Below are 12,480 nucleotides of genomic sequence, written 5' to 3'. Positions count from 1 at the left end.
TCAAGGTCATTTATTTGAATTAACTTGGTAGCCCTTCAAACCAGCATGTTACTGGCAAAATATCATCACCCCTAGGCCTCTCGGTTAATCATAAGAAGTTGTTTAAAGATTTTAACATATTTGACCCCTGTAACCTTGAATATAAGTCAAGGTCATTTATTTGAACAATTTGGTAGCCCTTCATCCCAGAATATTACTGGCCAAATATCATTACCTTAGGCCTATTGGTTATTCAGAAGAAGTTGTTTAAATGTTTTAAACATATTTGACCCCTGTGACCTTGAATATGATTCAAGTTCATTTATTTGAAACTTGGTAGGACTTGGACACGGCACTATGCCATAAGCTCACTCGGGCCAGGTGAGCTAATAACAAAACCAAGCAGGCGAAATGTTACTCATAATAATATGAATTGTATCATTGAGAACTCTTTCCAACATTGAGCAGCAGCCACAGTGAGAAGCTAGCATATATGCCGGTGCAGTTCTATTACATATTTTATACTGATTTTCCAAAACATATGTAAACAGCGGCCAAATATGCCTATGTTGCTCACTTCGTACTAATCTCGTATTTGTAGATTTAAAAGTAGACTTATATTAAGCCACAAGCCATATATCATTACAGGTGACTCCAAGTCATACAGAGGCCCCTGTTAAAAGATGTAAACACATTTGACCCCGATGACCTTGAAGTAAGACAGACAAGTTGAACAAACTTTGAAAGCGGGTCAAGGTCAACAACTTTACCTTAGCATATTACTTATCAAATATCATCACCCTGTAACTTTTTGTTATTCAGGAAAATTGTTCAAAGTAATCGATATATATTTGACGCCTGTGACCTTGAATATGGGTGAAGGTTATCAATTTAAACAAATATGACAAACTTCCACTTAGCATGTTTCTAGCCCAACACCATCATCTTGGCCTTTTGGTAATTCCAAATAAGTCTTCAAATGTGTTTTTTTAAGATAAGTGAAACCTGCGACCTTGAATATGGGTAAATGTCATCCAATTGAACAAAATTGGTAACCCTTGATTCCAGCATGCTACCGGCCATATATCATCAGCCTAGACTGTTAAGTCATTCAGATGAAGTCGTTGAATTTTTAACATATTTGACCCCTTGTGACTTTAAATATGAGTCAAGGTCAGTCATTTGAACAACCTTGATAGCCATTCATCCTAGCATTTAAGTATATCATCAATCCAGCCCTTTCAGTTATTCTGAAGAAGATGTGCAAATGTTTTCTAAGACACTTGACCACATGACCTTTAATACAGGTGAATGTCATTCAGTAGAATAAACTTGGTAGCCTTTCATCCCAGCATGCTACTGGCAAACTACCATCACCTTCGGCGCCTCATGTCTATTTAAAAAATTGTTTAAAAAATGTTGACGCCGGATGCACTGGGCTCTTTGGGCAATCTAAGCTAAATAATTATCATGGCAGTATGAACAAAGAAAAAATACAAATTATAGGCGTAAATGTTATTCAATACATTAATTATAAACGATATTAACATATAATGAATGTTATTAGATCTGTATTTTTCTACTATCGTTTTATTTGTGAAACTAGCAAAAGTCCTTACCATGGCACGAGTCGCATGACGCAGACACGGAATCGTCGGGCTTTGGCATTGGTTGCACAACGCTCCCTGTAATAATAAGTTATTGTATATGTGTATTGCCTACCAAATCAAACTCAACACTGATTCAGTTAAAAGTGAGTATCCAGATTGTGAGATCAATGTTATTCAAACCTTTTGATAGCATTTAATACCGCCTAGCGGTTCTTCTATTGTGTAAAAAATGTTTAAAAGCCATAATTATCCTGACACCAGATGTTATCCAGTGCTTTAAGAGCTTAACGGGCTTGGCAGATTTGCAATAAATCAATTTATCATCACTTTTAAGAATAAAAAAGAGTCATGAAACGCAATAGCACCTATTTACTTGGAATGGATAAATTTGGTAAGTAAACCCCGAGTCTGCAGAAGACTGAACAACTGTCGACTCATACGATCATGGATTAGGATCCATCAAATATCCTCTTTTCCAAACATTTTGATACACTTACTAGGTCGATCCTGCTGCGGCTGTGTGCGGTTCAAGGAGAGCTAAAAAAAATCAGAAATGTCTATTTAAAGTCTGTGATCATGTAACAAAAATAGATATTACACGGCAGTTTACTTTTAAATATGCCAATAACTTATCTGATAGTAATAGTTGAACGTCTTTGAAAGATACCTTTATCCAACTAAGAAGATAATAAACAACAAACAATGCATATTACCATACCATCCCCAGCCTCAAAAATTGTGCAACATCAGTAGGGCCTTTATATAAACCATATAACCATTTCTCCTTCAGTGATATCCATGTATAAGGCATTATTACTGGTGTGGATGAATTTAATGTTTTCCCACCCTTCACAGGTGTGCCTCCCATTTTAGCAGGGAAAGATACTTGTCACTTCCTAGGGAGAATAGGCTCGTGCCGATTAGCATGTGTTCAATTATGACGTTATAACAATGTGAATGACAATATCTATACCCCACATGTGTTTTATGTTTACAAACATGGTAGACTACTGCCGATGGAGTTGTGACTGAAATAATAGGATGGGAGAAAATTATCGCCCCCATTTTGTTTTGGTTGGATAACCAAAAAATTTTTCTCAACATTTCGTTATATCTACTTAAATTAGAAACAACCGCAATGTGAAATATTAAATTATTTCAGGAAGATTAACATCAACGATATTTCTAAACACGAAATAAATATGTTCTTTATGAAAACAAGGTTACTGCGAAGCAGTACATAATACGCCTGTCACAAGTTGAATGAGCAGTCGTTGCAATACAAATGTATGTGAAATATTTGTCAGTTATTGATGTTAAAGGAGAAATATTTCCACATACCCGGTAGATTGATGACACTCACTCCACTGATTTTGGGGCTATAACTGCATAGAATACAGTCGGATATCTAGCTTTTCCGAGCTCTTAGGGAATTAACCTACCGAAATGAATCCATTGAAAACAATAAAATATCGAGCGGACACCATTTCAGCCAGTGAATAAAGGGATATAGCTCCGTAAATAAGGGTAGGATAATGGTGGCTATCGGACTCGTCTAAGGTTTTATGGAAATAAACCTTCCCATGAAGTTTGAAGTCATTCCGTTGAAATTACTCGTGGTATAGAGCGGACACTGTTTTAGCTATTGAATAAAGGATCATAACGCCATAATTTACAGTTGAGCAATGGTTATCAAACTCGTCTCGTCTGAGCTCTCACGATAATTAAACTTTAAGTTAGTTATTCGATTGAAACTTACTCGAGATATCGAGCGGACACTTTTTCAGCCATTGATATATTGTAAAAGGGGCATAAATAAGAAAATAAGAGTCAGACAATGGTTGTTATCGAATTTGTCCGAGCTCTCACAGCATAAACCTACCTATGACGTTTGATGTTATCTGTTGAAAATTACTTGAGATATCGAGCAGACACCGTTCTCATAATAATATAATACGGTTTCGTCTTTCGACGTATAAGAATCAAACAATCTTTAAGAGTGAAATTAAGGTGTATTCTGCATAAACTTCCTTTCGAGGTAAACTATATAGAAACTACAATTGCCACAGTATTATTGTGTAGACACATATCATCTTTCCAATAGTGGAAACTATTGCTGAAACCAGTAAGACGAATCTTTAACATGTTAAATACATGATAGCACACATCAAAATAGTGTAGCAATATTTGAATAAATACACCAGAACAATTTGATACAAAGTTGAGGTACAATAACAACTTAGGTTAGGACAATAGTGGTACATACCTTCTCAAGTTTACCTATGGAGTCTTCATGTTTTTTGTCTTCATTTTGGATACTAATGGCTTCTTCGTATTTCCTATCAAACATTTTAATTTCTCTGTCTTCTCGCTCGTGAATTGTGCCACTTAGAAGATCATCCATCATTCCCCAGTAGTATCTATCCTGGTTCCAAGCATTCAGGCTCTTCAAGGTGTTGATACCCAAGGGTACTTTGTATGGTCTATTTTCAAGCGGTGATGTATGAAATGGTACCACCCGCCATTTTTTGTCCTTGCTGTTAATGGACTCCATAAGTAATGACTGTGCAACTAATGCAGTATAGTCATTTTTAACAAAGGATTTCGTCAAATACAGAAAAGCATATGTACTGTTGCTATAAGCTGCTTCCAAAGCGTTCAATTTGGTTTCCCCCAATCCTTCCTTGTCATATAGCATTGCCTTTACATTTGCTTGCTTCCTGTTTACAAGACTAAGAACGCGGCCGTCTATACTTTGTCGGAATCCTTCAGCAGCATCACGGTCATTCTCACTGTATACTACCATAACGTCAGCTTGGGGAGCATTCAGTTCTAATCGGAATCTGTGCTTGTATTTCTCGATCAGGCTTATCCTTGCTTTGTCAATCGCACGCAGCTCCCCGGATGAATTACGGTGCAAACAACTGTAGTCCATCTCTTCATCTGGTTAATTGCAATCAAAAAGGATAATAATTTACATCAGAATACTATTACCGGCCAATTGGACGAAAGTCATTCAGAAAAAAACGATCATAATAACAATTTTGTCAAACAAAATTTCAAAACACAAAAACGACTTCAAAAAATATTTTTCTTGTCAGCAATAAAAAGACACAATGAACCAGGAACCTATAAATTTAGGATTTCAGTGGAGCGAAGTTTAAGAAAAGTATGACATAGCATCACAACATCAGGAATGAACCTGATTTTTGTTGATAACGAACAAAGCTTTGGAGACACCAAACGAACGGTAAGACATAATGTTTCCTTTGGTAGTCTATGTTTCTTGTCGTCTGCTCTCTGTCCACCAGAAAATACATTATATCATATTGAACAATCTTAACACACACGGTTGATTAAAACAAAGAAGGAAAAAAAGCAGTTCTAATTATAACGATTACCGTATCGTAACTTCAAAATATTTCCCCAATGTAGGACCTAGTCGCAAATGTTGCAGTAGAAAAATAGCGATACTCCAATATTACAACTTTGCAAAATCCGCACACTAATAAAAATTCGACCAATCAAAAGCCATTGTTCAAAGATTTAACGGGTGTTGAGTAAATGTTTTCAGTTCCATTATACAGCTACGGATAGAAATATTACACTGATTTTCAATTACAATCGATCATGATCAGAAGCCAGTGAACGACAGTATGGATGTTTTACAGACTCATGGAAGATTTAGGAACAAACCAAATGTGTTCGAAATAGGCCGAAATCTAACCTTTGACCAATTCGATGCCTGGCTACAGCTGGCATTTTGCTGAAAAAAGTGAGCTTTATGTGGGTTTTTTTTAAACAAAATTGGTAAGTATCAACGTAAGTTTCTCTCTCAGAAACTTCCATTACCATCAACAAGGGAAAACATTCTATAGCCGGGTATGTCTCAGCAGATCAGAAGCCATGGAGGCTATTATTAATATCCAACCTAAAAAGAAAAAGCGATACGTACCACTACACATAATTAATATCTATTGAATTCACTCATAAGTATCAGGCACGTAACATCTCGTCACCAAACAAGAGGCCCAATGGGCCTGAATCGCTCACCTGGTATTAATATCACACTTGTAATCTTAAAAGTAGACTAATATAAAGCTACAGGCAAAATATGTGTTCGATCCATTTGAATCTATTAAATGATTTAAACATTCGACGCCTTTCACCTTGAAAGTTTATAACCTTCCGTCCCGGCATACTTTCAAAACAAGTCATTTAAAGATTAAACAATATTTGATCCCTGTGACCTTGAATATGAGCAAAGGCCATTCATTTCAACAAACTTGGTAGCCCTGCATCCAAGCATGTTACTGATCAAATATCATCATCCAAGGCCTTTTCGTGATGGAGAAGAAGTTGTTTCAAGGGTTTAAACATATTTGACCCCTGTGACCTTGAACATAGATGAAGGTTATTCATTTGAATAAACTTGGTAGTCCTTCATCTGAGTATGTTAATGGCCAAATATCATTAGCCTATGCCTCTTGGATATTCAGGAGAAGTTGTTTAAAGGTTTTAAACATATTTGACCCCTGTGACCTTTAAAATGGATGGAGGTTGTTTGTTTGAATAAACTTAGTAGCCCTTTCTCTGAGCATGATACTGGTCAAATATCATTGTTCTAGGCCTCTTGGGTATTCATGAGAAGTTGTGTAAAGGTTTTAAACATATTTGACCCCTGCGGCCTTGAAAATAGATGAAGGTCATTTGAGTGATCAAACTTGGTAGCCCTGCTTCCCAGCATGTTAATGGCTAAATATCATCAACCAATGCCTTTTTGTTATTAAGAAGAAGTTTTTGAAAGATGTTTAACATATTTGACCCCTGTGCCCTTGAAAAAAGATGAAGGTCATTTGCATTTGTTTGAACAAACTTGGTAGCCCTTTATCCCAGCATGTTACTTGCCAAATGACATTAGCCTATGTCTCTTGGATATTCAGGAGAAGTTGTTTAAAGGTTTTAAACATATTTCAGCCCTGTGACCTTGAATATAAGTCAAGGTCATTCATTTGACCAAATTTAGTAGCCCCCCTATTACGGCATGCTACTGGTCAAATAGCATCATCTTAGGCCTCTTGGTTATTGAGGAGAAGTTGTTTAAAGGTTTTAAACATATTTGACCCCTGTGACCTTGAATATAGGTAAAGGTCATTCATTTTAACAAAACTTAGTAGCCCTTTATCCTAGCATGTTATTGGCTAAATATCATTATCCTAGGCCTCTAAGTTATTCAGAAGAAGTTGCTTAATGATATTTTAAGACAATTGACCCCCTGTGACCTTGAACATGGGTAAAGGTCATTCATTTGAACAAACTTGGTAGCTCTTCATCACAGCATGCTACTGGCCAAATATCGACATCCTCGGCATGTTGGTTATTCAAAAGAAGTTGTTTAAAGATTTGTTAAGACAATTGCATGACTCCTGTGACCTTGTCTATGAGTGTAGGTCATTTTTTTGAATATTCTTGGTTGCTCTTCATCCCAGTTTGCATCTGGCCAAATATCATCACCCTATGCCTTTTGGTTGACGATAAGAAGTTGTTCAAAGAAAATATTTGACGCCAAACAGACGGACGACGGATCCTGTGCCATGGCATAAGCTCACTTGACATTCGGGCAGGTGAGCTAATAACTAAACAAAATATTATCTAATATTTTCACGCTATAAACAGCTAGAAAATATGCATCTTTTTAAGTTACCGATATCGTTCTTGCCTCTGTGTTCGTCTTCTTCTTTGATAGCATCTGGTTCCACTTGTGACGGCAACCGTTTATACACTGTAAAAGTTAAAAAAGAACAGCGGAATTCATAATAACAGGTCATGTAAAATCATGTAAAGATTTCAACAGAAGTATTTGTGACTGGCTGACTCCCAAATGAAGCTTGCATTCTGACTATCTTCTGAAGCAAATGACACAACTAGGTCACGTGCTCCAAAAAGAAATATAAATTTTGTATTTTCCACAACAAATATGAAATGAGATTTATCAACTTCATATTGATCACTCCTGATGATAGCACGCAAGGAGAGGAAAACAGATTACCCGGGGAAAATCCTTGTAGTAAGGCATGCGACTCCATACCTATTCAAGTCTGATGAGCTATCTGCTGCGCCGCCTGACCAGCCGTACTCTGAGGTTAGTACCTTTGTGATGTTTTACTTGGCGATAGCTGTATGAGATTATCATTTTATTCCTAATACCTCTTTATTGGCCCCGTCCCTAAACCTCACAGGGCTCCATCCTCCGTTTATCGAGGTTGATTTCGCTTTGTCCTTGGATACTTCTGATAAAACTTCCTTAAAATCCCTCAATTCGTACAGAAAAGGGATTTTAAACATTTTCCGTTATGTTCCCCCATGAAGCCGCCCCCCAAACGAAAGGTTTTATTGGAATAAATCAGAAATGATAACATCGCTACAGTCAAACACCGCAATTGTCACGTTGTGAGATTGAAAAATATAGAGACCAATTAAACAGGCCTAATATATTTCATTTTAACTGTTTCGTTATATTTTAAATGCCCAATTAGTTAAATGAAATTTTCATTGATTACCAATTATAACGAACAACATACAATAGTATTTTCTGGTCAAATCTGATGCGTAGCAATCGTGTGTATTGGTTTGTTTCCTTCATGTCACATATCATATGACATATCACTGTTTCGGACAATTTCACTTCTCAATGTTGAGGGCAAGATATTTCTAGCGATCCTTGCAAGAAGAATGGCCAACTATCTACTCGGCAATAAGTACAATAATAAATCAATATTGCAGTTCAAAAAGGATATGGGGCTGTCTGGAACATACCAGTGGGATATCAGAGAACATAAGAGATGCCAGGGAGAACAAAGGAGAACTAGCTGTGGTTTGGCTTGACGTAGCAAATGCTTATGGATCAGTGTCACACCCAAACTGGTGGACTAAACACTGGAAAGAAACCATAATCCAGGGAAGTTCAGAGAGATGTTGAACGGATATTTTGAGAAGCTCTGACTAAGATTCACAGTAGATTGGCGAGAGACGAAATGGCAGAGACTTAACGTTGGGATAGTGACGGGCTGAACTATCTTAGTCACTCTCATTGCAGCAGCAATGAACCTCATTGTCAAATCAGTAGAGAAGATGAGCACAGGGCCTTACTTGTCAACAGGGATAAGGCAACCACCAACGAGGGCTTTTATGGATGACATGACTTTAACAACGAAAACGGTCACCGAAGGAAGATGGCTACTGATATATATCTGGAGAAGATGGTCCATTGGACACGAATAAAGTTCAAACCAGCGAAGTCAATGAGTATAGTGCTGAAAAAGGGCAAGACACAGAGTTGAAGTTTAAGATCCAAGAAGAAAAGATGCAAACGGTGTCTGATAATCAGATGTATCAGCATGGGGTGCTCCCAAGGCTACTGCAACCTCTGCTTATATACGAGGTCCCTCTTACAGCAGTGGAAGAAATAGAGGGCATGATCAACAAACATCTTCGCAAATGGCTTAAAGTTCCTCGTAGCTTCAGCAGTATTGAGCTGTACGGGAAAAGTAACAAGGCAAAGTATTGCAATGCAATCTATAGTCCCCCATCGGTTATGATTTCTATATTTAACAAATAGTACACTTATGTCAAACAAAAGAATAGGTCAAAGGTCAAGTCATACATCACAGTGACCTAATTATTGCACTCTGTATTCCGCCATCCCAAGATGTCCTAGTACACCAAATATTGTTCCTGAGGGTGTAATATAAAGATATGCACTGGACAAACTTTTTAAAAGTAAAGGTCAAAGGTCAAAGCATAAGGAACAGTGATGTCATAGTGACCATCTTCGTGCACTGGTAACTGCCAGTGATAAACCTTTTTTCAAAATTTTAGTCCAAAGGTCAAGTTATAAGGTCAGAGTGACCTAATGTTTGCACTCTGCACTTACATTCTGCATTCCACCATCCTAAGATGTCCTTGAACATCAAAACAGGTAAATCTAGGTAAAATAGTACAGAAACAGTAATCTCGAACATGTGCTTTCATCTTGTCAACTGGCTTTGGGAGATGGTCAATACACATGCAGGCATGGCAATGTCCAAGCAAACATTGCAGATTCCCTGGAAAGAGAAAGGAAAAGAAAGAGAACAACAACATCCAGTTTAAAAATACTGAGTTTCATCAAGACAGAACAGCAAGGACAGCGTGTAGATCAGGCTAGTGGGGTCTTTGGTTCAGCAGTAGACTGGCATATGACGGTAGACCTGAAAGGGAGATCGACGTTTCCGGCAGAGATTGCTGTGACAACTCAGCGACCTGATATTGTCATCTGAACACGGACAACAAAGCAGGTTGTGATCCTGGAGCTGACTGTGACATAGGAAGAAATGATTGAGGGAGCGCATGAAAGGAAGATGGCCAAATATGAAGATCTGGTCAGAACCTGTCACAAGAAGGGCTGGTGGACATGGTGTATGCCTAGGGAAAATGGCTGCAGAGGGTTTTCGGGGCACTCGTTGTGAAGAGCAATGAGTACTCTTGGTGTAAAGGGTCAGGAGAGAAGACAGGTATGTGAAAAAGCAGGCGGGAACGCAGAAACATCGTCCATGTGAATTTGGAGGGTTTGAGACAGAGAGTGGAAATTGGCAAGTTAGTGATGTGTGTAGCAGTGGCAATGAATTTTAAAATTGCAGGTTATGGACAGTGTAATCCGTATTCACTGCAGCAGACCACCCGCAAATGATGGCTACGAAGCTGAGCAGTTCCAGATTGAGACTGATCACCTCAGCCAGCGAACCTTCAGAGGCCGCTGCGTAAGCGCCGAAACGACCAATGAAGAAAGAACCCAAATGGCGATGTATATAAGGTAATTACCTTATAATAAAAATAGTATTCCTGTTGACCTTAAGCTAGTAACATCAATACCTGCACATGTAGCTTTGAATAATATATATATATATCATCCATGTAAATATATAAGTTTTAGGCTATCTGACATCTTCTACATAGGTACAGTTTTATGTGATATTAAATAATGAATGACACTTGCTACACCTAGCATTGTGGAAACTTAGCTTAGGTTTTAATTGAAGTAAGAAATCAAATCAGACGAGTCAGGTCTCCGACTCGAGAGATTACACCCTCCTCGGGAAATTTATATGTTCTATCTCTATAAAATCTATGTTACATTGTACTGAACAATCTGTGGAATTCTTGAATACAACACATTTGAACAACAATCATTTCTTTGTGTCATCATTCAGACTCCGACAACAATTATTAAGACGCCTAAACATTCAAAACAATTGTCGTTGTTTCACAAGACAAATTGAATATTCAATTTCTCCCTGTTGAAAACCACATGACAGAATATGTCTTAGATGTTATTTTTTTTATTCGCAATCATGTTATAACTAACATGAATTATTTACAAAAATCAACTAATCTTCAAAACTTGATTATAAAAACAACAAGAGGCCCAGAGAGCCTTATCGCTCACCTGGATATCTAAGCAATCATGGCAAAATATTCTCCAAATGAGATCCAAGGGAATAAGCCAGACCCAAAGGCCAGTCATTGTAGCATATCTGTATTAGAATTGTCATGCCCAGCAATTTTATGTATGGTTATGGGGTGGGGATCTCAAATGTTTCCAAGCTTTGACTAAGAAACTGGGTCCTTAGTGTTGTGGCCAGACCCCAGGATCAATTCTAATATCATGACTGCATTCGTCTCTTTATGCCAAGTATTTGTATACATAGTTTTGGGGTGGGGATCTTAACCGTTTCAAAGTTATGACCCAGGGGTTAAGTCTCCAATGGTTGGGCAGACTCCGAGGCCATCCTGGAAGCGTATGCGCATTCATCTCTTTATAATCAGCAATTGTATACATGATTATAGGGTGGGGATCTCAACTGTTTCCAAGCTGTGACTCAGAAACTAGGTCTCGAGAGGTTCGGTCAGACTACAGGGTCTATTCTGATATCATGACTACATTCGTCTCTTTATGCCCAGCATTTGTATATATAGTTTGGGGGTGGGGATCTCAACTGATCCAAGGTTATGACTAAGGACCATTTCTCTAAAGGAGGGGTTAGAGCACAGGGCCATCCTTCAAGCAAATGTGCATTCTTCTTACGGTGGGGATCTTAACTATTTCTAAGTAATACACCTTTTTTGGCCCCACCACTTAGCCCAGGGGGTCAGCCCCACCATTTGTACAATTTTGAATCCCTGCCTCCCATGAATGCTTCCGACCAAATAAGATTGATATCCATCGCACAGTTCTACAGAAGAAGTCTTTTAAAGCAATAGAGCCAAGATGCCCCCTTTTGGCCCTACCCCTCAGCCCCCTGGGGGGTCAGCCCAACCATTTGTACAATTTTGGATCTCCACTACCTAGGGATGCTTCCATTCAAATATGGTTGATATCCATCTCTTAGTTCCAGAGAAGAAGTGGCTTAAAGCAATATGGCAAAATAACCCTTTTTGGTCACGCCCCTCAGCTCCCTTAGGAGTCAGCCCCATCATTTGTACAATTTTGAGTCCCCGCTTCCCAAGAATGCTTCCGGCCAAATATAATGATATCCATCGCACAGTTCTACAGAAGAAGTCGTGTATAGCAATATAGCCAAGATGCCCCCTTTTGGCCCTACTCCTCAGCCCCCTGGGGGTCATCCCAACCATTTGTACAATTTTGAATCCCCACCACCTAGGGATACTTCCAGTCAAATTTAGTTCTAAATTCCAATAAGTGGTTAAGAAGAAGAAGTCGTTCGAAAAAAGTGTTGATATACGGATGACGGATGCCACAGTTTGACATAAGCTCACCTTGGTCCTTCGGACCAGGTGAGCTGAAAATTGTATGTCTGATAAGGTATCAGCCAATATCCATATTTTTAACCTT

At 38.3% G+C, this 12,480-nt stretch overlaps 1 protein-coding gene across 4 annotated transcripts in view; it reads right to left on the bottom strand.

Moving 5' to 3' along the window:
- The window catches only part of LOC110441112, a 50,621-nt gene that overhangs the window by 25,679 nt on the left and 12,462 nt on the right, over positions 1-12,480 (bottom strand). For all 4 annotated transcript variants that reach the window (XM_021484228.1, XM_021484215.1, XM_021484222.1 and 1 more), the window contains 4 exons: positions 7,294-7,371; positions 3,856-4,532; positions 2,087-2,126; positions 1,599-1,664 (listed from right to left, as the gene is read on the bottom strand). In XM_021484228.1, coding sequence (XP_021339903.1) covers positions 1,599-1,664; positions 2,087-2,126; positions 3,856-4,532; positions 7,294-7,371 — 861 coding nt within the window. The remainder of the gene's footprint in view (positions 1-1,598; positions 1,665-2,086; positions 2,127-3,855; positions 4,533-7,293; positions 7,372-12,480) is intronic.

This window comes from Mizuhopecten yessoensis, unplaced genomic scaffold (assembly GCF_002113885.1).
Source record: "Mizuhopecten yessoensis strain PY_sf001 unplaced genomic scaffold, ASM211388v2 scaffold1779, whole genome shotgun sequence".
Classification (NCBI taxonomy): Eukaryota; Metazoa; Mollusca; class Bivalvia; order Pectinida; family Pectinidae; genus Mizuhopecten; species Mizuhopecten yessoensis.
This window is presented reverse-complemented; position numbering and strand designations above follow the sequence as displayed.